The following is a 25,688-nucleotide window of genomic DNA, read 5'->3' as shown; positions in this document are numbered from 1 at the left end:
AGATTTTGCAAATATGAATTTAGCAACTTTTCAAACATCCTTTGGTGATAAGAATAAAATTTAGACAATGGTAATACATAAATTTAATTACTATTGAATTTATTACTATTTATTGAATTACTATTGCTATTTTTATTTAAAAAAATGCAGACTTGACAATAGTGGAGACCCATGAAATCTATGGACATCTTGTTCAGGAGTACGGAACTCTGTAAAGTTCGTAGGTTTGTAAACTGTCCGTAAAATTACTTCTTCATTTAACTAATTCTTTACTTAAGTTTCTCTACATATTTGCCTGTATATCTCCATTTATTTCTTATGGGATGAAGGATCAGTAAACCAATCGATTTTTCTTTATTGTATGTTTTCTTGACAGCTCTGAAGCCAGGTAACATAGCAGTACCATAGAGGAAATAGGAATGTGTACTCTTAAGAGAAGATTACTTTTGTTAAATTATCTGCATTTTGGTGCTTTCCTTAATTTATTTCTTCACAAACCTGAAGACGAACTACATGTGAATTCGAAACGATGTTATAGTTTGTAGATATGCACACTAGTGAGAAATGTGAGGGTAATTCAACATTTAGTTGAAAAATGTTTACTTTTCCGCAAGGGAACACACGTCAGTATTGCAGGAAAGGTAAATACGTAAACTTGCTTCTAACTTCACGCAAAGCAGTAATAGAAAATGTATTAAACAATCATAACAAAAGTGGAGTACTCACCGTAGCATCTAAATACCAATCCGAACGCAAACATTTTAGGGACATGTTTTTGCCATTTTCAATGCGTATCCTTAAAAAATTTACGTTACTTAAAGAACTACATTTTTTTGGTCATTTTCCTTCATTGTAGGAATAATATATAAAGTTCTTGAAGTATTACTGTTCAGTCTCCTTAATAATCGAGTATTTCTTATTACCAGTTGGTTTAACTAGATTACAAGTGATAAATGAATTACATTTTGAAAATTAAGGACAAAGTAATGTGAAATATCAAGTCTAAGTACCAGTAATATGAAGACAGCACATGTTTTAAAATTCCCTAGTGAACAATTCAGACTGATATTTGTATCAGATATTTAGGAAGAAATAATATGAAAGAGTTAAGTTTGTTGTACACAGATATATATTTAGTGGAAAATAGCACAAGTTATAAAACGAGAAAATTACACACTATGTTTGAATAATCACTAATATTTATTTCTACAAAATATACGTATGTTTATTCTTCAAATCAGTATAAACGTAATGAGATGATAGGTTGTTAACAAGGAAATTCAACAGCAGTACTTCAAAAACCTTATACATCATTTTTATAGTGAAGGAGATTGTTCAAAAATGTAGTTCCCAAAGTAACGTAAATTTTTTAAGGGATACGCACTGAAGATGGCGAAAATTTGACACTGAAGCTGTTTGGCATCGGATTGCTGTTTGGATTCGTAGGTGAGTTCTCTATTTTTCTTATGATTACACACATATAATAAAATCGTTATTGTAAACGATAATCATGGTACTGAGTGATTCTGTTTAGAACTAATAGACTTCATTTGTTTATAGAATTTCTAACTAAGATCCGATTTTCATGTAGTTTGTGGCAAATGATCAAGCAAGGATGGGAAATTTATGGGACTACATTTACTGGTTTAAATACAGACAACGCGTCAAAAAATGGAGCAAATATCCATTAATCTGTCTTTATAATTGGAATAGATTTTTAAATTTTTGAAGCTGGATTGAGGAATAAAATTAAAAAATGAAATGAAATGAAATCTTTGAGTTTTACGTCCCACGGTTATGCCGGTTAGGCTAAAGGAGACGGTGATGATGAGAGATGAGTGAATTGGTGGAATGAAGAAAGTGGGAGAAAACGGGAGAACCCCGAGAAAACCCACGAGCACGGTGTTTGTCCACCACAAAGTTCACTTGGCGGGGGCTGGGATCGAACCCGGGACCCCAAGCACCAGAGGTGAACACTCTACCACTGAGCCACCGCGCCCCCCGGAATAAAATTAAGTTGTTAGTGGTAATACGCATTATTAATATACGAATTATTAAATTAATTATAATTAATGAAACGAAAGAAGGCGCATAACATCTGACCTTTAGAGGAGATGTTGAATATGTCGATTTCTCCTGTAAACAAAATCGAACACACCGTTCCTTGTTGACCCTGTGTGAGTTCAGTACCGTCGAACTTTTCAACAAATTCTGTTGACGAGATAGTCATCTAGTGGAAATAATATCATCACCGCACCGAACAAACCTGTAAAGTACACTGATGCTGTTTTCCTTGAGACGTTGCCTATATTACCCGGGATGAAATTAAACCAGTAAACAGTCCTGTAAGTCTCCCATTCTTCCTTGAATATTTCCGGCAAACAGCATAAAAATTGGACTTCACTTAAAAATTCCATAAAAAAATTAAATCCGTTAGTTTCTTTAATACACTATAATTTCAACATCAAAAACATTTATCATCCAGTATGATCTTACAGAACATCTGTGCGTTTTTAAAGATGATCTGAGGAACGAGTTTGATTTTAAAAGATTTAATTTTAATTTACAGTACTAATGCAAATAACAGTTATTTTCTGCATATACGAGGAGATAGTGATAAGTCTTGAGATTTACTATTAAAACCGAGTCATAGTCACATGAAACTAATATATACCTGTGAAGTTGAATTCCCCGAGAACACCTTTTCTGCATCTCCTTAATACATCCAGGGGCCAAAGTTTCATGGTTGTGCTTGAAATCACAGGTATTGCATCTTCGCGAATAAAAAAAAAAATGTTTTTCCCAGGTATTCTTCAGATTAAGAAAAAAGTCATATCAGTCGCTTGGTGAGTAAGGTGGATCTGACAAAATTTTGAACTTTTTGATATTGACCAGTTCTTGCTTTGTGTAGCGATGACCATATTTCAAGGAGCATTCTCTTACAACCCCTCCCTTCTTCTTCTTCCTTCTTTGACGATTTTCCCAGCGTTTTATGTTTAGTTTAAGCCTTGCTTTGTTCAATAGTGATGTGCAGTTACCTTCTCTGACTGGCTCCATAGAAAAACAGTCCGAAGACAAAATCTTTTTGCCCCTGTCCCAAAATACGAGTGCCATCATTTTGGGTGTAGACACTTTATAGTCGAAATTTTAAATGAGAATATCCCAAATTTCACTACTCTTTTTGCTGCTTTTTGGTCTCTGAGCTGCATAGGAATGATTAGAAGTAATCTTGCAAATGATCTCTTTAATAAATATAAGAAAGGAAAATACTTTATTCCTCTCAAAATGCTCATGTGGTTCGGATTCCACGTTAATCAGTAGGTCCACGTCTCATATAGCCTCGCTGCTGAACGGGACGTAAAACTCAAAATCAATCAATCAATCAATCCTCTCAAAATGTTGAAGAATGGTCCGAGAAGTGACCGTACGTTCATGTTTCTAGTTATCAATGAAACCTCTTGAAACCTTTCTTACCTCCAATACGTTACTCAAGATATTCTACGCGTATCTGTTATATTTTTGGAGTTTCTGAAATGTAGTTTGCAACATCCGTCTGTTCTTCTAAATTATTTCACGCACGATGTTATGCCTATTTGAACATGTTGCATCTATAAGCCTATCAAAATGTTCTTTGTCAACAACATTGAAATAACCTTTCGAAGTCAGGCCTGTCACATTTTTAGTATTGCATATAAAGATACATTGTTTCCTAGTTGTAAAAATATCGCTCGCAGATTCCCCACGTATGAACAAAAAATTAACGTGGCACGGCCTGTAGGTGTCCATAATGAGCGATGATCTCATCATTTAATCCAATGGTTCTAACAGTATAACAATTTAACCAATACATTTTTCTTCTAGATACGATACATGAAAAATCTCAAGGTACCTGTAATGTAAAAATCCTTGTACTAAGTGAAAATAATAGGTGGAGTGAGTGTATAGCAACAGAAGAAAGTAGACTCGCATTCAATTTGTTAACAGTTACTCCAGTGAAGAGACTTGTGGTGCTATTTTACTCCCACGTCTCGTAACTGAGTTACATCTTTTGTGCTTGGTCCTGCCTCATAGAAAAAAAAATGAAATGAAATCTTTGAGTTTTACGTCCGACGGTTATGCCGGTTAGGCTAAAGGAAACGGTGATGATGAGTAATGAATGAAATGGTGGAATGAAGAAAGTGGGAGGAAACGGGAGAACCCCGAGAAAACCCACGCACACGGTGTTTGTCCACCACAAAGTTCACTTGGCGGGGGCTGGGATCGAAGGGACCCCTAGCACTAGAGGTGAACGCTCTACCACTGAGCCACCGCGGCCCCTTCCTGCCTCATAGACGTCAAACAAAACTACTGGACTGGTGTAGCAAATGATCACGTACTTGACATACTGCAAACTTATTTCATGAAACATTGCCATGTAACTCTTCATAGTAAGGAACTCCTATCTATAATAACCTTTACATCATCCATATAAATGTAAATACAGGGATGGTACTACCACAGATTTGCTTCCAGCACTTGTCAGCTGTTCGCGGAAGACCATCATCATCAAACAGAGCAGGAGGCAAGGAGGCACATTATATAGCTTATACGTATACTTTAATCTGTCTATTCTGACATTACCAGATATAGTTCAGTATTCATCCATTTGGAAGCGATATAGTTCAATCAACATGAGATTTGACCTTGAACAATTTGCAGTAGAAATGAGACCTGCGCTAAAATGATGCCAGCCGAGTAAGAACTACAGTGAAGAAACCAAATATCCACCTAAACGATGCTTCCAGTATCTATAAACAATGAATAAAGTATAGTAGATGTTCAGGGTCTCATTGGAAAAGAAATGTAATGGTGAATAACTTCTGAGGAGGTGTTAAGGCTGTAATTTTAACCCAAAGCCACTTAATTATCCCGTTTGTTATTATGTCTGCCAACGGCGGCCACGTTGGATTTAACGATCTTCCAGACTGCTGAATATTGTTGAGAGCTTTTTCAGGCTTGCTTAAAATTTGCTCAGCACCATTTTGGCTCAGATCTTATTTCTGTTGCAATTTGTTCTAGGTTAAACCTCGTATTACCTGGACTAACATGGACTATGGTAATTATCATTAGTTCAAACTTACGTCCGTAAAATCTCTCAAACCTTATGACTTAATTAGAAATATTGGAACAGGATAAATCAAATGACTTCGTAATTTAACCATATTTTTTCCCACTCTTAGTAAACTATGAAGATTTTCATAGATGGAAGCCCATATAATAATAACTACAGGAATCTTTATATTACAATAATACAGTTGTTCTCCTGTTCCTATGCGTATACTATGATGGACCAAATGAAACAACGTTAGTTCAAAAAAGTATGTATTAAACTTTTTTTTCTATTACTGACAAACTGAATAGGTGTAGTATTCAGTCAGAAGTAAGCAGTCTTTTTTAAAAAAATGTAACACTTATACTATTTTATTCTTCAATTTGCCAATCCCAGATATTTCACTTTCAACGACATCTCCAGGCTGAAAATATAAAACAAAATAATCCATGAATAAATTTTGCAAAGAAAATTTTAACTATTTGCAATCAATCACAAATGTTACTTCTACGGTGGGTAAAAAGAATGAGTGTTTGAAATTTTGTATTTGGTCTAGGAATTAATTCGTGCTGTTGGTACGCACACATTGAAGCTGTAGTACAAACACAAAATACATAAATACCTTAAGAAAAATATTGTCTATCGCTAGCCACCACTTTCGCCCATCTGTCAGGCAATGTACGGATTCCGTGGCGAAAGAAGTCCTCATCCTTGGAAGCGATCCAGTCAGAGACCCATGTTTCGATATCTTCTGAAGAAGTAAACCGCTGTCCAATCAAATCGTTGTTCATGCAATCGAACAAGTAGTAGTCCGAAGGAGCAACGTCTGGTGAATACGGCGGGTGGGGTAAAACTTCCCATCCGACATTTTCTAAATAGGTTTTGACCGGTTTTGCGACATGTGGGCGAGCGTTATCATGTTGAACAATAAGTTTATCATGTCTGTTCTCCCATTCTGGTCGTGTTCTGGCCAGAGCTTGCTTCAAACGCATTAATTGTCGTCGATAACGTTCTCCATTCATAGTTTCACCCGGTTGCAGCAGCTCATAGTACACCACACCTTTCATATCCTACCATATGCACAGCATAACCTTTGCACAGTGAATATGTCGTTTTGGTTGTGATGGACCTGGTTCACCTGGTTTCACCCAGGCCTTTTTTCGTTTAGGGTTCTCGTAATGGATCCACTTCTCATCACCCGTAATAATTCGATGCAGAAACCCCTTTCTGCTCTGTCGTTGAAGCAGCAATTCGCAAATGGTTTTTCGTCTTTCAACGTCTCTGTCTTTCAATTCATGTGGAACCCAATGTGACATCTTTTGAATCATTCCCATGGCTTTCAAGCGTTTGGAGACTGTTGTTTGATCAACGCCTAATGCTGCTGCAAGTTGTTCCTGCGTTTGACACGAATCCTGCTCGAGCAATGCTGTCAATTCTTCGTCTTGAAATTTTTTTGGCTGTCCAGCTCGCTCTTGGTCTGCCAAGCCGAAATCACCACTTCTAAACCGTGCAAACCACTTCTGACACGTTCGCTCAGCTAGAGCATGGTCACCATACACTTCCACCAAAATACGATGACTTTCAGTCGCACTTTTCTGCATGTTAAAGTAATGCAGCAGGACACCCCGCAAAAACACTTTATCAGGCACAAATTGCGCCATGTTCACTTAACTACAAACTGGTGTTGTTGACGCTTTAATCCACTGCCCTATACTACGAACGATACGCGATGACAGGGGTTTGCAACACATGTGTGGATACACGGAACTGTGGGACGCTCCGTTCGTTGCGCCATCTCTTGTCCACCCTCACGAATTAATTCCTAGACCAAATATATATATCGTAAATCCGATGATCATGCAGTATTCTCACACAATTTTTACTGTAGTGTGAAGATATCGTGTCCAGCACGATGAATGATGTGATTTAAATAATAATAATAATAAGTTTTAGACATGTATTATATTGGATTGAAGTTTAGTAAAAACTACAAACATTATTTATTTGAAACCATGGACAGTGAATTTTCATTATCAGATCGATGTTAAGGTTATATTTTAATTTCCCTTTATTTCAGCACAACTTAACAGTTCGTTTATACGTTCAGATATATAAAAAAAATTCTGTTGTGTGTTCACCCTCTTCTTTTGTGTATTTCTTAAGGGATAAATTTACAGATTGTTCCTTTGTTTGCATTCTTAAAGATCACTTTATCTGACATCAATCTACACGCTTTGCATTTCATCAGCTTGCCTTCGATTTCAGTGAACTAGGAATTCGATGACCAACGCCTGGCAACAACATTACAGAGAGAACACATCGTTAGACAGACTTGACCAACAGTGACGATATAGAGATGAACTCGCCGCAACTTTCTATTTTGGCACCTAAACTTTATCTATGTTTGTAAGAGTAATGCATATAGTTGCGTATTCTTTATCAACTGCAAGAATGGTATTACTATTAGAAAGCGTTCGTATTCTGAGTTATTCCAATCTATAAGTTTATCCTAACTTTGTTGCTTCCGTTAGAGGCGTCTGGTTGTCCATAACTCAAACTCCCATATTCCTGAGAGCAGACAACAGTATAACAAGAGAATCATTGACGGAGGATCGCCGAATGTTCCCAGCAAATGCTGTGTAGACTTTTACCTATCCTAAGTTACATCCTTTCTCTTTCACCCTCTCACATCACAATGTGTTTCAAATTGAAAAGTCCCGGCGGGAGCTCATGTGTTTCGGATTTCACGTTAATCAGTAGGTCCCGTCTCATATAGCCTCGCTGCTGAAAGGGACGTTAAACTCAAAATCAACTCGAATTGAAATGTATTCAGTTTCATTTATTAAGCAGCCCAGGTCACGAACCTATTACCTCTACTCTAAAGATTTTAATTTACAAAATCCTAGGATGGGCTTATCAGCTCTAAATCCCAAAATTCTTAATTTTACGTTTATTACATCGAGTTACAAGAACTGATGAGATTATGCTACACAGTACTGTAAAATTCATTATTTAGAATTAATTATCGATAGCTTGCTGCATATAGAAATCCAAAACCTCACAGAAGTGTGATTGGTTGTTGAAGATTAGACATTCTGTTGACCTCGTATCAACAAGTTTGGGAATTCATATTTTTATATCCTGCAAAAAATTGGAATAAACTAAGGTGTAAAAATCTTGTAAAATGTTCTTAGAAGACAAAATACGTAAGCTCTCACATTAAAATCATATAACATTAAGAAAGAAAGGAGTAAAGAATTGATCGGGGAATTGAGTATTGAATAACGACTAAAAAGTTAAAAAAAAATCGTTAATTCTTTTTTTATATAAAATGCTTTAAAAAAGAGAAAATACTTTTTTAATGGAGCAAAATGAAACTAAAACCTTTGGACACGAGCTCTCAATTTTAAGACAAGCGTAAGACGTCTTAGTTTTCTCACATTTCACCTCACAAAGCATTACCTTTAAAAGGTTTATATATATATATATATATATATATATATATATATATATATATATATATATATATATATATATATATATACAGGGTTCATTATGAAAGTAATGAGCATGATGCTACCCTGACTCCAACAATCCACCGCAGCGCGCGCTGCCGGCGCGGAAAAAGTAGTGGGTGGTCTGTCCTTCCAAACGCGCCCGGAGTCAGTCTGCTGCGAACAGTGACAGCGTGTGGATGTCGATCCGCGTGAAGCACGTTTTTACAAGCTGTAACACGGCGCGATGGAGGGTTCGCTCGAACAACGCTACGCCATAAAATTTTGCGTCAAGTTGGGTAAGAATGCTAGGGAAATTTATCAGATGCTGAAAGAGGCCTACATGCAGGAGTGTTTGTCAAGATCCCAGGTCGGAAAATGGCACAAGTCGTTCAAGGAGAGTCGGGAGGAGGTCGCCGTCGAGCCCCGTTCTGGACGCCCAACAACGGCCAGGACCGACGACAACGTTAAACGTGTGCGTGAAGTGTTGCGCTCAGACAGGCGTGTGAGCATTCAACAAATCGCGGACACCCTAAACATGCCAACATTTGCGGTACATGGGATAGTGACCGAGGACCTGCAAATGCGAAAGGTCTGTGCGAAGCTTGTGCCGAAGGTGTTGACGAACGAACAAAAAGAACTTCGAGTTTTGCGCTGCAAGGAGTTGCTGGAATTGTGTGAAAGTGATCCGGACTTTTTAGACTCGGTCGTAACTGAAGACGAATCCTGGATGTTCGAATACGATCCAGAATCCAAAAGGCAGAGTGCGGAGTGGCACACCTGCCCCAAAAAGGCGCGTATGAACAAATCCCGAATCAAAACCATGCTCATTGTCTTCTTCGACGTTCGAGGAATCATCCATTTCGAGTTTGTGCCACCAGGACAACCTGTTAACGTAGGGTTTTATCTAGAAGTGCTCAAGAGACTGAAACGCAGGGTCGCCCGCGTTCGAAGTGACATCAAAGACTCAATGAAACTCCACCACGACAATGCACCAAGTCACACCGCCTTCACCGTCGTCGACTTCCTGGCCCGGAGCAGAACTCCAGTGATCCCCCACCCCCCCTATAGTCCTGACCTGGCTCTTAGTGACTTTTTTGTTTCCCCGTTTGAAGAGACACCTCAAAGGAAAACATTGGGACTCCGTGCAGAACATTCAAGCCCATATTACAAGGTTTTTAAAAGCCATTCCAGCCGAGGACTTTAAAGATGCTTTCCAGGCGTGGAAAACACGTCTCCAGAAGTGTATCGATGCAGAAGGAGCGTATTTTGAGGAATTTTAAAGATTTGTAACAATCGGAACAATAAAAAAGTTTTTCTAAAGCAATGCTCATTACTTTCATAATAAACCCTATATATATATATATATATATATATATATATATATATATATATATATATATATATAGGATGTTTCAAAACGACACCGACAACGTTCGGGAGGTGATTCCTGACACCAAGATAAGACAAAAAGTATAGACCAATCTGGGTGCACAAATCCTTCCTTTCGGATTTATAAGCTGCTGGATGAACTTTAAAGGTCTATAGCTCCAAAACTATTTGACCTACCGTAGGCGGGTCAAGACCAGTTAGGAACTAGTATTAGCCCTATCCAAATATCCAAGTTTCAGAATCCTGTAGTACTTCCGCAATAATTTTTATAGAGGCAGTTGGAGAGTACTTCAAATTATATGTCTGTTGCCAAACTCCCTCCATAAAAATTGTTGCGGAAGTACTGCAGGATTCTGAAATTTGGATAATTGGATAGGGCACATACCAGTTTCTAAGTGAAGTTTTGACCCGATTACGGTAGGTCCCATAGTTTTGGAACTTTGAACCTTTAAAGTTCATTTTTTTTATGTTTTCGGCTGCCTATATCTCCGAAAGGAAGCATTTGTGCACCCAGGTTGGTCTATGGTGTCAGGAATCACCTCCCAAACGTTGTCGGTGTTGTTTTGAAACACCCTATATATATATATATATATATATATATATATAGTGTGCGTTAAGTAAAGCAGAACAGGACCTAAAGAAAGCGGATTAATCTCGGTTCGACTCTGAGTAAGGATGGAAATTTGAATGTTGAAATAGATCATAGAAGTAATGCGCAATGGACGAACTGAAAGAATCAGGTAGTCTTTCCGATAGAAGGATAAGCGCTAGAGTAAAAGGGTGAGCTTACAAGAATAATGAGACTTACAATGTTGTATAAAGAAGAAACATGCGAAATGAAGAAGGTGCGAAAGAAACTAAATGTGACTGAAATGAAAGTGCTAAAATGGTTGTATGTTGTGTCACCAGGATAGATAAGAATAGAAACGAAAAAATGAAAGACTGTGTTAAGGTAGCTGAAAGTGAAAAGAAATATTGTGCTGGTATGGTTGCATCATGGCAAGAAATGAGGATTATGAAGAGAAGAGAGAGTGCGAAAAATTGTAGAAAGTAATAGAGAAAGAAAAAGAACAGGTTAGAATGTGTGAATAGGGACTAAGAGGAAGAAGGAGATCAAAATGAAAGAAATGGCCAGATTATGTGAATACGGACTAAACGAAAGCGAGAATAGTAAGATTATGTAAATATAAATTTGAAAGAATGGACCTTAGCAGAAGATTTCGAAAAATAAAATAGTCAAATTATGTGAATACGCACTAGGAGGAAGTGGGAGACCAAAGAAAATAGCCAAAAATGTGAACACTACTGACTAATGCTTAGTTGCACTAGTCGAGGATTAAGATCGGATAAGATAATCCGTTGATTATTTTTATTTTTGGATATGAACCTGACATCGTTGCACCAACAGTTCGTGAGAAAGGATTAACTTATCCACGAATAATGGAAAGTTGCATAAAATATGATGTTTAGGACATGACGTCATGCAATATCATACTTTGATTGGCTAAAAAATGCGTGTTGAAACAGTAATCTGAATTCCCTTTTCAAACGTATTTATAGTGGACCGTGTACTTGTATCAATGTGTAAATAAGTGGTACGCTCCGATGCTAATTTATAATGTGACATCTTTCAGCACCTCGATGATAAGAAGAAACATTAAACTTCAAAAAAACAACACATTTCATCACCTGCTATTCAATAACCTATAACCACTGTTACCTTATCGTGATATTATTTTAATAAAACACATGCATTCAACTGACGCAAAAAAAAAAGGCAAATTATCAAATGAAAATAAGGAAAGCACTATTGAACATAAATAGACTGTAAAATATTGGTAATTATCATTCCCTAAATTACCTCACATTACTTACTTTTAAGAATTGTGGTGGGTTTCTAGCGAAGCCAACCCCTCCAGGAGTTCCCGTAAGGATTACATCCCCAGGCAAAAGCGTAAAGAACCTTTAAAAAAATAATTGTTATATTAAAGCAAATTTGATAATATGCAATACTTAAGTGTATAGATTAATTCCACTATATAGGATTGTTCTTAGAGAAGACCAATACATTTTATACGCTGTTTTTCACACCACAAGAAAGAAGTAAAAAAAAGAAATAGTAGTTTATCTTCCACTTTACTGCAAGAGGCGCAGTTTTCATATTAGGATTCTAGTTAGCTTTTAGGTATAACTTTGGCTGGTACAATCAGTGACAAAAATTCTTTCCGTTTGATTAAATTAATTTCGTAAATAACTTCAGAATGGAAGGACAAGTTGAGTACAGTTTTCAGTAAGTTAGAAAGAGTGTAATTTTCTGTACTTCCAGCCAGGGACGTATGCAGGGGGTGGGTCCTGGGGGGTCCGGACCCCCCCCCCCTCCGAAATTCCAACTTTTGTGTAAATTTAGCCTAATTTTAGGGACAATTTTAGGAATTTTAATATAAAGTACCCTCATATTTAGTTTGGACCCCCCCGAAATAAATTCCTAAGTGCGCTACTGCTTCCAGCCATACCACGTTGTAATTTCTAGCCATATCACCGTTATTCCCGAAATAAATTACACCAAACGGAAAGAACTTTTGTTGCTGACTGTACAACTTTCAGTCACCCATAATTCTGCAAGTAAGCGTCACACGACAAAGTGCAAGATAGATATTATTTTTGTTTTGAAATAGATAACATGTGTGTAAAACTTGATTGGTTTTAAGCCAGAAAACATTGTATTCGTTTTAACGTAAAATTCAATACCTAAACTACAGAATAACCTGAAATTACAGTAAACTTAAATTATCTGAACTCTAATATCTGTATCAATACAAGGAAATAAAAAAAAAATTACATCTAAAAAAAAGAAAGAAAAACTTATTGAAACGCGAACTGTGTTATGAGTTCGTAGAAATATTATTTCCTATCTAAATCAAAGTTAAAAATTGTGTTTAATTGGAATTGTTGACTTCTATATTTCGATAATTCTAAGTTTATATTTCACCAATTTCAAAAATACTGTACGTTTCTTTTCTCATACTCTAAGAAAATTCAAAGAATTAACACTTGTATTCTAAAAAAAAATGCAACTGAACTATTACGAAAAAAGCAGGTGTGATGTATATTCTTGTCAAATATGGTAGGACTAAATAAGAGAAAATGTCTGGATTTCCCACTGTTTTCGTTTCACAATATAACCCTCTTTGGATTACTGCCCTCAATTGTGCAGGATAGACTCAAACTCATTAGTTCAGATAACTGGAATTTCATTGTATATCTTCTAAGAAAAATTGGAATATATAGTATTCAAATTGTTTGCTGGATTATTAGAATAGTAAAATTCAATTATTGGTTACATTAGTACATACGAGCTCGTCAATTAAACTGCTGACTAATTGATTTATCTTATAAGATACTCAGTTGGTTTTGAAGCTGTGCCAATAATTTATATTTTAATGTGACAGTTAGGAAATTCCAATTTTAGTTAAGTATGTATGTATGTATGTATGTATGTATAGATACACTATTGAATACATATTTCAATTTTAGGAAGAATAAAGTACTATAGTTGCAACTTATGTTGCAAGGTAAGGTATTCAGTTTTACTTTTTATATATATTTATCTTCTATTCTCACTTTGGAATTTATCTGCTTTAAGTTTTAACATGAATTAAATGAACTGTTTGGTTTAAATACCAAAGAGGAAACCAAAACTGACTATTGAAGCAGACTCCTACCAAATAGTATTTTTATCAACATAATATTTCGTTTCCTCTGGTATTAAAGATAATATCCTTTTCCTATTTAGAAAGCAAATATTGTAGCATTGTTTGTTGTAATTAAAATTACTTATTCAAGAAATACAAATGTATTCTTTTAAAAAAAAAACTTTAAAAACGCTTTAAAAATTGTGTATTTTCCTTCAACTTTTCCAAGAAAAAAATGATGAAAAAGAGGAATTACCAGCAGCAGAGATGATTACTTCTTTTGTTCTCACTCATATCCTATATGTATATATTTACAGAGCCGATATAAAATCAGAGGGACTTGGGGTAGGAAGAAAATAGAAGAATGACAGAAACAGGAGGTCATCTTAAAATCGTGATTGGATCGGCTTAGATAGAATACAGCAGTTTGTTTGTTCGGTTTATATCGAACCGATTTTGGAGGATACTTATCTCACGAGAAACCTCCCACACATCATGTATGGTATTCTATTAGATTCCCAGGACTGTGAATCAGTTGGTCTACATCGCAGTTTTCACTGCAGCAAATTACATTGTAGCACAGGCACTTTCTTCCTATTCATCCTTTGATGTTTCCATGGACAATAAAAGCGATATTATAGACGTCGTTGCGCAGAAATCAATTGGGCTGATATATATATATATATATTTTTTTTTGGGGGGGGACAAGTATCATGAAAGACTGGAGGGGATGGGTAAACGCTTTGCCTATGTCAACCCGTGCCTTATTCTTGTTCCCTTCATACAAATGAGAAATATTCTTCCCGATATATTGGGGTCATGATGAATTACTTCTAGTAGGCACCATCAACTTCCCTTCGTAGCTATATCCGGTGACAATCACGAGATTCCCTACAAGAAACTTTCTCTGTACTGGCAGTGAAACCTGGTACGTCATTCGCTAAATGTGTCACGGCACGTAATTCCCGAACGTTAGCATTTCACGTAAGACAAATTTAGGCATCATCCAATGTGACAACATCTTCCATTTTGACCTTCCGACCCCCTTGTAAGCGTATTTCATCAGTTTGCGGTAGTTTGTCTTACGTTTAGCTAAGTGGCATCTGATAAGGTTGTGGCTGACAGTGGACTGTGTCAGGTTTAAACTCTAGGCCATGTGACATTTAGATGGTGGATTCTCCTGGCCTGCCAATCGACGAATTCATGAAACATTTCAGGTGACGCTTTCGCTGATAATCTCGGGGCCTCTTTTGTTCTCGAATATTTCTGCATGAGCCCCATTTGTAATTGGGGGCATACTGATAACGACACCGATTTCATGTCTCTGTTGCAACTACACGTGAGAGCAGCGTTGCCAAGTCGATCAGATATAAACCGAATAACCTTTTGTAAGATCCACTGGTAAACTTACTAAACTGGGTATATTGTACAACAAAAGAAAAGTATTAATATAACAGAAAACTATTTTTTTAAAAATGCCATTATTTCGTATACTTCAGTTATTTCAGCAGACTTCCTGCCTATGCGCAAGTTTTTTTTTTTTTTTTCAAAACGATAAATCGAGCTATTAAGCGGCCAACTAGAAATCTAAAGTATGTTTCCATGTCATTAAAGACATAACAGTATATATGAATCTGATCCACTAAAGCACACATAGACATTGATATATACAAGGGATGGATAAAAAGTAATGGCACAATTGTTATAATTTACAAATGACTGTATTAGAAGGGAAAATACGTTCTACATTCCTTTAATGTAATCATCCCCCATGTCCACAACCCTCTGTCACACGTATGGAAGGCGCCGTACTCCGTCAGCACGTTGTTCTCTGGCTATGTCTCGCAGCGACCGCCCTACGGCATTGAGGATGGCCTGTCTGGTGTTGTATCGTTGTCCGCGAAGTGGTTGCTTCATCTTGGAAAACAGGTCATAATCGCACGGACTCATATCCGGCGAATATGGTGGATGTTCCAGAATCTCCCAGTTCCAGGCACGTAAAATGGTAGCTGTGTGACAGCGTGCATTGTCGTGCAAAATGATTGGGGTCCGTGCCAAAAGATCAGGTCGCTTTCTCCGAAGTGCGGGACGCAGATGGTGTTGCAAGAACGTGCAGTAATATGGCGCATTCACAGTCTGCCCTGCTGGTACAGCATGGTGCAGGATAACCCCTTGGAAATCATACGCCACTATCAACATCACCTTCACTCCTCCCTGACTAGGGCGCACAGTCTTTGGCCGAGGGGAACCGGGATGCTTCCATTCGTTGGATTGGCGCTTCAAACATGGTTCGTAGGATCGAACCCAGGTTTCATCAATGGTAACGATCCTGCCCAAGAAATTGTTATCCTCCCTCTGGTGGCGGTCCAGCAATTCTTGTGCCAGTGCATATTGGTACCATTTCTGCACCTCGGTAAATGACATGTGGAACCCAACGTGCTGCAATTTTGCGAAAACCCAGGATGTCATTCAAAATGTGAAGCACAGTTTTATGGCACACCCCAACCTCTGCCGATAACTCACGCGCAGTCCACCGTCTATCCACGTCCAGCAAGGATGCAAGGAGCTGAGTTGTCATGTTGTCCACTAGAGGTCGTCCAGAACGTTGGCGGTCTTCCACGTTCTGTCTGCCTTCGCGAAACACTTTAACCCATCGAGCTACGGTGAGGTATGGCAACACTGCATCACTACAGGCTTCCCGCAGTCCCTGAAAACATTCTCGTGCACTACGACCACGTGCCACTTCAATTTTGATCCACGAACGCTGTTCATGTTTAGTGAACATTGTGTTTAGAGCGCTTCCACTCGCGATACCAATTTGACGCCACTGCTATCGTTGATTGACTGACTCAACAGCGTTCCCACTCACCTAAGTTCCTCAACTGAGATTGTCTTCTCCGGTGCTGCCACCTCGCGGTTTTCCGTCACTAGACTGGCGCGTGCCGGCAGGGTTGCCAGTACTTTTTATCCAACCTATGTATATATATATATAGTGTGGTATAACTGAAAAGCTCTCGGAAGTTGGATACGTTATAAATTGTCACTACTACGGGACTCAACTCTAAAACTTTACTGTAAAACTTGAGTTTGTTTATAAACTCTGTAAAAAATTCCGATCTGTTTCAGGTTCAGATTATTAACTTTACTTTTGTGAATATGGTTCGATTAACTGGTGAGAACAACAATCAACTCAAGAAGCGACATTTGCTCTACTTCAAGTTCATGTAAATTAACCAATTTTGTTTTCCTGTAAATGACAGCGATGTTAATGCTTTATCTAGTCTTAAGACTGCAGCTTAAAGAGATTATATTTGTATTTATTATATGAGTACTGTTCGGCCTAGCAGTAATTTATTATATGAGTATAGATATTTGCATTTGTTTATTTTTTTAAAACAAATTTCATATTCTACCATTTAAATGTAGCTAAAACATTACTATGCTATACATTTATTGAAATATTACCTATGTTATCATCTTTTAATTGTTATGCAATTTTGCATTGCATTTTGTAATGTACATTACATGCCTCCCTTCGAGGAATCAAACCTAGGTCTCCTGCGTTAACAGGCGAGTATATTAACCTCCATACTACCATATCAATTAAGTGGGAAATAGTGTCAGGCGAATTTATCGTAACTACCGCATATTGTCTCATTTCTGCTGTTACTTGTATTACATTAACTTAGAATTATCCTAAAAATAAAAACAAAGTTGTACTTACTGAGATAGATAGGAGATAATATAATCTATCTTATTAATCAATTGGGATGTTTCTCCTTCTTGTTTTAAGGCTCCGTTAATCCAACATTTTAGTTTGAGTTTGTTTACGTCAGGGACAGATTCTTTTAGAACAACTGCTGGTCCAAGTGGGCACGATGTGTCGACAGATTTGCCCAGTAACCATTGTCCGCCATTTCTCTTTTGCCAGTCCCTTGCAGTAATATCTTGTGCTACCGTGTATCCGAAAACGTATTCCATGGCATTTTCACGGTGAACATTCTTAGCCGTTTTTCCTATGACAACGGCTAGCTCTACTTCCCAATCTAATTTCTAGATGCAAAAAGGAATACATATTGTAATACACCAAAATTATTGTAATCTGGAAGTATATTGTATTATAATCAAAATTGTATTGAAAAAGCAACAAATAAATGTAAAGAGGCTGGGAAAATAATTAACAAGGTGAATGGTAGTAAAGAAAACAAAATGAGCTTGTTTCACCAGACATACTAAATACCTTTTTCGTAAACTCAGTTGAAGAAATCAAAATGAATAGTACAAACATCACTGATAATAATCAGGATGATACACAAATCACTTATCCATACACATTCGTATTCCAATATGTGAATCCGAAGAAGATAATTCCAGTAGTTAATACATTTAAATCATCAAATAGCAAGGATGTATATGGCCTAGGAAATTATCTGATTAAAAAGATTATTAATTATATTGCCTGGCCTCACCACTCACAGTTTGCATTAATAGATGTTTTATGGAAAGTATATTTACAAATTAACTGAAAATCTCTAAGGTTGTACCTGTCTTAAAAAAGGGTGACCCCACATATGCTTCGAATTATTGTCCAATATATTTAATACCGATCTTCTCCAAGGTTATTGAGGGAGTAGTAAAAGAGCAAGTCATTAATTACTTAAATAAATGCAATATAGTTAGTCAATGTCAGTTTGGGTTTAGGGCTGGTAAATCTACGATAGACGCAATAGATGCGTTGATAAGAAATATGTATAAAACATTCGAAAATAAAGATTACAGACTTGCTACCTTTTGTGATCTAAGTAAAGCGTTTGATTGCGTAGACCATCATATTTTAATTAAAAAGCTAAAAAGTTGTGGATTCCAGCATAACTGTTTGAATTTCTTCAAAACATATTTAAAAGGTCGAACACAAAGTGTCTATGTAAATAAGGACTTCTCACAAGTAGCTGAACTAAAATACGGTATACCTCAGGGCTCTGTTTTAGGGCCTTTAATTTTCATTCTTATGATAAATGATCTACCATTGAGTATTGAAGCTAATTCTATTCTGTACGCTGACGACACAACTTTTCTGAACGTAGGTAATAATTTGACTGACCTAGACGAGCAAGATAAGATTACACTGATGCAAGCCACAGAATGGTTTGGAAATTATGGTTTTCTACTAAACAAAAATAAGACTACACAGATAACATTTACACTTAAAGATTACACTAATATTAGTATGGACAACATAAAATTTCTTGGCATTATGTTAGATAGTAAGTTGACCTGGGAACCACATATACAACATGTGTGTCGTAAATTATCAAGAACAATATGTTTGTTGCGATCCTTAAGAACTACAGTGCCACATAATTATCTACGAACTGCATATTTTGCATTTTTCCAAAGTACAATGACGTATGGTCTAATATTTTGGAGTAACAGTAATTATATTAATGATGTGTTGTTATTACAAAAGAAGACTGTTAGAATAATCAGTGGTGTATCTTTCAATGAACATTGTAAGCCACTATTTGTTCAACTAAAGATAATGACTGTAATTAATCTTTACATTTATCTAGTATTGATCTTCACAAAGCAGAATGTTCCAACTATGTTATATAGACAAGATATACACACATATAATACAAGATCGAGCAAAATAATTGATACACCTTATAGTAGATTATCTAAAGTTAAAGAAAGTTATATTATTGCTGGTATAAAATTTATGAATATGTTACCAACTTATATGCATTATTTGCCTATTGAGAAATTTAAAGCTAAGGTATATAAAGGTCTAGTGGCTTTGTCTTTTTATAATATTAATGAATTTTTTGAAGCGCAAAAATTACTTGTCCACTGGTGATATCTTTGAATATGAAATTTATTCCAACATGTATGTACCCATTGTAAAGTATGAAAGTAGCTAGTGTAATGTTTTAAATCACGCCATGTATAATCCTTTGACGTTGTCCATTGCCTAATCATAGGATTAACGACATTAAAATATTCTATTCTATTTAAATTTTGTATTTCTTAAATTTATGTAAATATTTTAGTCTGGCTAAATTATAAAAACATCATCTGTTCAAATTAAATGGATTAAGTTAGAGTTGTTTCCAAAATCCAGTTCAAATTACAATATTAAGATAAGTCCAAAACTTATTTTATCCTGCCAAACAAAGTATGTAAACCTCTAATTTAAACATATCATTTTTTTTTCATTGAAACGTTAACTCCAAAAGACAAAGACTTACTACTTGACTATGTTGGTACAAGTCTCAATGCGACTCTACCCTCAAACTATCTTGACTACAGTGGTACAAGTCTCATTGTGACTCTGCCCTCAAATATCTTGACTATAGTTTTACAAGTCTCAGTGTGACTCTGCCCTCAAATATCTTGATTATAGCGGTACAAGTCTCAGTGTGATTCTGCCCTCAAGTATCTTGACTATAGTGGTACAAGTCTCAGTGTGATTCTGCCCTCAAATATCTTTACTATATTGGAACAAGTCTCATTGTGACTGCCTCAAGTATCTTGACTATAGTGATACAAGTCTCAGTATGACTCCGCTCTCAAATATCTACAATAAATCACAATGTAAGTGCTAGTTAATATTGGCGTCGGTTAACAATACTTTTGTGCCCTTAGGTCCCTGGCTATGGTCCAGAGGTGCATACGTTCACCACCCCTCTAAATTTTAATATGAATATCTTGACCCACACCCCAAATTTTGGGAAGGGTGTATAAGATTTCATTCCTTAAATTTTGGAAACTATCAAATTTTAAAATTTGGTATAGTAGTATTGGACTATGGCATGTACCTCTGAGTGTCGGTGGTCCATCCCGTTCCCCTTTTCTGAGTAAAATAATTGCCAAAAATTCAAATATTGGTGGTTTTTGACCTAATTTCTCCTCTGATTAGATTTTATCATGTTATATGGTTCAGTACAGGGGTCTATTTTCTTTCATAAGACATGGTACATTGATGATACCTTCTCAAAATTTGGGAGGGGTACATAGAACCACCCCTTATATTTTGGAATTGTCACAAAAATGGTAAATGTTCTCTAGGACTTGAATATATAACTAAATTTTGGTGGTATTACTTACCCCTTCTGTGGAATAAAAAAATGCCAAATATTCGTATTGCCATGTGCTTACCATCGTCGGTTATTGATCTAATTTATCTTCTTTGATGGGGCTTTATCACGTTACGTGATTATATGATTAAATACAGGAGTCTTATTCTCTTTTATAGGACATGAGCTGTGTTGAAACTTGTAGACAGCGGTAATCGCAAATGTGAGACTTCCCTGAGATTCAATGAGCTCAAAATGTGAATGTAAATGTATCCAATAGTAGTAGCCTCAGTGACAACAATCGCCGAACATTAAAAAGAAGTGTCACCAAGGACCGTATAGGGCAGGAGCCACCAACCTTTTTATTTTAGGGCTACTGTTCATTTCAGATATCACTAGCGGTCTACTTATCTTTTCACTAGCCCAGTTCACATAAAAGATATAGAACATAAAAGAAAAGATATGTCCCCCGGCGGCGATTAGGAGGGCAAGAGGGGACAGTTCCCCCTCCCCCAACTTTTTTGAAGTGATGCCCTAACTTGTATAATTTCATTTGGAAATGTAAACAGGGTACACACAATTTGGAGAAAAGATCTCCGACTTTTCCCTGACTTTCCATGACGAAAGTTCCAGATTTCCCTGAACCCCTGAATAACTTAAAAATATAGAAAAAAAGAAAGAAACTCCAGCCTCAACACTCCCCATAGTTGGCCTCGTTTTCTTCCGCTTCTGTTTCTTCCTTTTTTCAATTTTCTTTCCAAAGGAATGTAAATTTTCAAACATATGCATTACGCCGATATTGGTTAGGCCTACATATTACACAAAATGTAAAGTTACAAACGAAAGTATGCAGTATACAGAGTACTTAAGATATGAAAAAAAAACACATTATAATACCAATTACACAGCATTACAATATTGCATATAGTAATAAACAGTTCATACATGATTTTACTGATTATTAAAAAAAAAAGAAAAAATAACACACACATTATGTAACACATACTTTTGCTGGTGCAGTTGTTAAATGTAACCCATTTAGAAATGTGTTTTCATCCTTTCTCGCATAGTTTTCTTCTCATTGATCTGAATATCCTTCTTGTTGTCTCCGCAGTTTAATTTTCTTTTCTTTTTCCTCCAGCTCCTTTAGTTGTTGCTGAATCTTCCGTTTCTCTCTCCTCTCCTCGTCTCCAGCATTTATTTCTCTTTTCGTTTCCAAATACAACTGCTATTGTCTCATTGAACTTCTCACTGAATTTATCATTCCTCTTGTAATTATTAATCTTGATGATCCACCTATTCTTATTACAGAATCATATATGATCCTGAGATTCTTCTTGTAAGTTGTCAACAATGAGAATTTTATTTATTGTGAAACCACTTTCAAAAAATGCGTTTCCATGAAAGAAGATAAAACACAATTTCATAACTGACCATAAGTGAACGAAGTTCTTCCCATTTCCTAAGACTAAGTAAAAAACTTATCAAGTCCAATACCATCTCTATCATTGGCTATGAATTCATTCGAGTGTTCTTTAAATTCTTCAGTCTGAGCTTTCACTATGAGCTGGAGATACTATTTCTTCGCGTTCTCAGCCACTTGTCCAGATATCCTCTTGGCACCAAGCAATTCTTATAGAACAGCGTCTACCCTTTCGAGCAAATATGCCAGGATGCAGTTAGATATGTGTTTTTCGCCGAAAATTAGTTTCAACAACTATATCAGAGAACACTGCCTCCCTCAATATCATCATTGAGAACACTACATTTTGCATCCAGTAACAGTAAAGAAATCAACCCTATTTCATAAATTCAGTGATTGAACAATGGACCAAAATCGATTTTTCCCTGACTAACCCTGACCAATATGCCATTTCCCTGACTTCACATGATACATTTTTACTTCCTTGACCTTTCCCTGACTTTCACTTATTTTCCAGAATGTGGACACTCTGGTAAAGGTTTTGTATGTATTACTGTTTCATAGAAAAAATGGTGCCATATGATATTGCGTGAGTACGTATTGGGTATTTGTCTTTCCGTGGAGTTAAGAAAGCTACAGGAATTGCGTTTTAATTGCAAGTCAAAGCAATTAATATTGCAATTGCATATTTCCTTAAATGTCATAGCATATGCTTGCAGTACTTAATGTATTTCATTTTCTAAGAGTAAAAACATTCATTTAATGGCATGTGTGGAATTAAAAGTATAAGTTGTTCATTAATTCCCAGTTTCAATATAACTTCTGCAAAACAAGCGTCATTATTCATTACTATGATTAATATTATCCCTTCTATTTATTTGTTTGGCCAATTTATTAAATAATCTGATCACACAATTTTCCAGACAGAATTTTAAGATGTTCATGAGCACGAACTCAAATCTCTTCTTACACTTTCGTTGTTTAAGAGTGTAAAGGGCTAGTACCTACCTGTATTGGTCTTATGAATTTACTTTATAAAATAGAAATACGATATACGGCATTTTAAGTGAAAAAAGATAATATCCTATTACTTATACAACCTTTCATCAAACAATGTTAGAAACAATCAGGAAATTTAACATTGATATACAATTGTTAAGATCATGTCTTGCCCCCCCCCCCCCAACTTTTAACGTCCAACCACCGACACTGCATGGGGAAATCATAAAACAATATCAGTGATCGATACAGACAGTATGATACAGATCACCCCGGGCCACTTCTCACGACTTGCCAGTCGTCTCGGCCACTCCTGATGTAGGGAATCCGGCAAAACTGACCATGGAATTCAATAAGCATCTGAAATAGCCTATTCCAACAGTCAGTCCGTTGTTAGTTCCATAAGCTGAACATCCGGATTCCAATATCCAAACCACTGGTTACCGACAACACTTTAGAGCGAAGAAAAGGCTCAAGATCCCGGGACATATACCCTCCATCTTCCCTGACAAACTGAGTACTGCGCTGCGTAAGGAATGATACTATAAATCATTCATAACTTATACAGCTCAATTCCAGTTGTTCTACAGGCTAATGGTAGTACCACGTCGTATTGATAAGTGTATTCTGATAACCATCTGTATATGTTAAATAGAATTTTTTTCATAAATTGGTCTTTTTATTATAAGTTCGTTCGTTCTGAAACCATTCTACAGAAGGGAAAGCGCTCTAATTCCAAATTTCAGAGTCTCCCCTCTCCTTATCACTTCCCTGTCTATACACATATTTCTCAAGTCAAGTTGAAACATAAACATAAGCTTGATTTGCACTGTCTAAATTTTTTACTTATTCATAATAGACTGGTGGTACTATACTTACATTAGATATAGCAGGGTGTTTAATATCATCATTCGGGCCAATAATACAGCTGCTAAATTTACTAAAAAATATAGGTTCTTCTGGTTGTGCTGCTTTTTGTTCATCGATGTGTTCCTGGTAATTTCTACCAATACATACTATTTTGGAAGGCTCTGTAATTGGCGCATGAAAAGTAACAGAATCCAAAGACACTAAAGACCTTGCTTCAGCTACTATCCTGAAAGTATAAAATTGCTACTTTATTAAGTTACACATTATTAATCTTTGAGATACAATATTTAACACCATTCAATATAGCTACTCCTTGAAGATAAACTGTAATGATTTTTATTTATTTCTTTAGTTTTGTTTAAAGTTTTGCGACATTAGAGGGAGCGATGTGAGAGGGCGCCCACCGGTGGCTTCGTCCGTCCCCCAGACATGTTGTCCTAAGTCAAATAATATAAAACTATTAAGTTCCGTATACAAAAAAAAAAAAAAAAAAAAAAAAAGCCCCTGCAAAAATGTCTCTGCTCTTTTATTTGCCCCACCCAAAAAGTTAAAGCTAGCGCTGTCACTGATTCTTATGCATTGAGGTTAAGAAGGACAGGATCTACTATTACATTTGGAATCAAACCACGACCAGGGCTTAAATCAAACGCAGTTAGTGGGTGCATAGCCCATAATGCAACGTCAACCCTCACAATAACTAATTAAACAATTTCTTAAAGCATCTGTCATATTGGCAACGAACGACTTACTCGTACTTCTTATTGCCATAAAAGTTCGATTTTCTCGAAAACTAATGTAATATTCCGTACATGACTCTGTTTACTAACAACCAACATGTACTCATATTTATAAACATCAACCATGTGCGTCCTACTACGACTTTCTACAGTGGCAAACGACAGAAACCCCAGTGACACCACTGGTCACGTGACGACGAAGAACCATGAGCGCCACCACAACACTGGAGCACTTATAAAACAGGAGGATCACAGGAATTTCCATCAGTCTCCTGCAGGTCACTTGCACTCTCTCAGCTTGCCTGGATCTTTGAGAGGAACCTAACCCAAAGTCTTTAGTTTGCTCGGATCTCTAGGCCTCCTTTCCTACTCACTCGGAGCACTGTTGAGACTCTTAGCGTCAGTCTTCTTCTTGGGTGGAGCTATGTGACCTTTAAACACGCCCTTGCTTGCGTGGAGCATTGGGGATTGTAAATCCACTCCACCTAGCTTGCTCGGAGCTCTGTGGAGATCATTCCCTAAGTTGCTCGGGCTTTGAGATATCTCTCTTTATTTAGTATTAGTGAACTCTTTGTACTAGAATGATTTTTGTATCATACCATTTATAATAAGGAGATTTTTATAATAAAATTCAGTAGTAAAAGAAACCTTCCCGAGTTGAATTTAGCACTATCTATGCTCTACCTACACCTACATAAGCAGAACTTTACACTATGCATGAGAAAATTTCCCCTTAAGTATGTTACTTTGTTCCTTTGAATGTAATCTATCGACTAATAATATCTTTATACAACATCGTAGTTAAACACAAAATAAGAGTTAATCAGAATCTCCGAGTTGTATTTCATTAATCATACACTATACTTATAATTCATTATTGATATTCATTAATCATACATCAATCTTGTTTTAAAAA

The 25,688-nt window shown here is 36.4% G+C and overlaps 1 protein-coding gene across 1 annotated transcript in view; it reads right to left on the bottom strand.

Annotated features, from left to right (window-relative positions):
- Nucleotides 1-5,344: 5,344 nt before the first annotated feature.
- The window catches only part of LOC145666907 (oxaloacetate tautomerase Fahd2a, mitochondrial-like), a 30,481-nt gene continuing 10,137 nt past the window's right edge, over nt 5,345-25,688 (bottom strand). The window contains exons 2-5 of the mRNA XM_081734498.1: nt 24,045-24,261; nt 17,392-17,720; nt 11,851-11,938; nt 5,345-5,513 (exon numbers count right to left, since the gene is read on the bottom strand). Of these exons, the coding sequence (XP_081590624.1) occupies nt 5,451-5,513; nt 11,851-11,938; nt 17,392-17,720; nt 24,045-24,261 (697 nt within the window). The 3' untranslated portion in view covers nt 5,345-5,450. The remainder of the gene's footprint in view (nt 5,514-11,850; nt 11,939-17,391; nt 17,721-24,044; nt 24,262-25,688) is intronic.

Source organism: Thermobia domestica, chromosome 12 (genome assembly GCF_964235325.1).
Source record: "Thermobia domestica chromosome 12, izTheDome1.hap1.1, whole genome shotgun sequence".
Taxonomy (NCBI): Eukaryota; Metazoa; Arthropoda; class Insecta; order Zygentoma; family Lepismatidae; genus Thermobia; species Thermobia domestica.
Note: the sequence above shows the minus strand (reverse complement) of the source record. Positions and strands in the feature narration are given on the sequence as shown.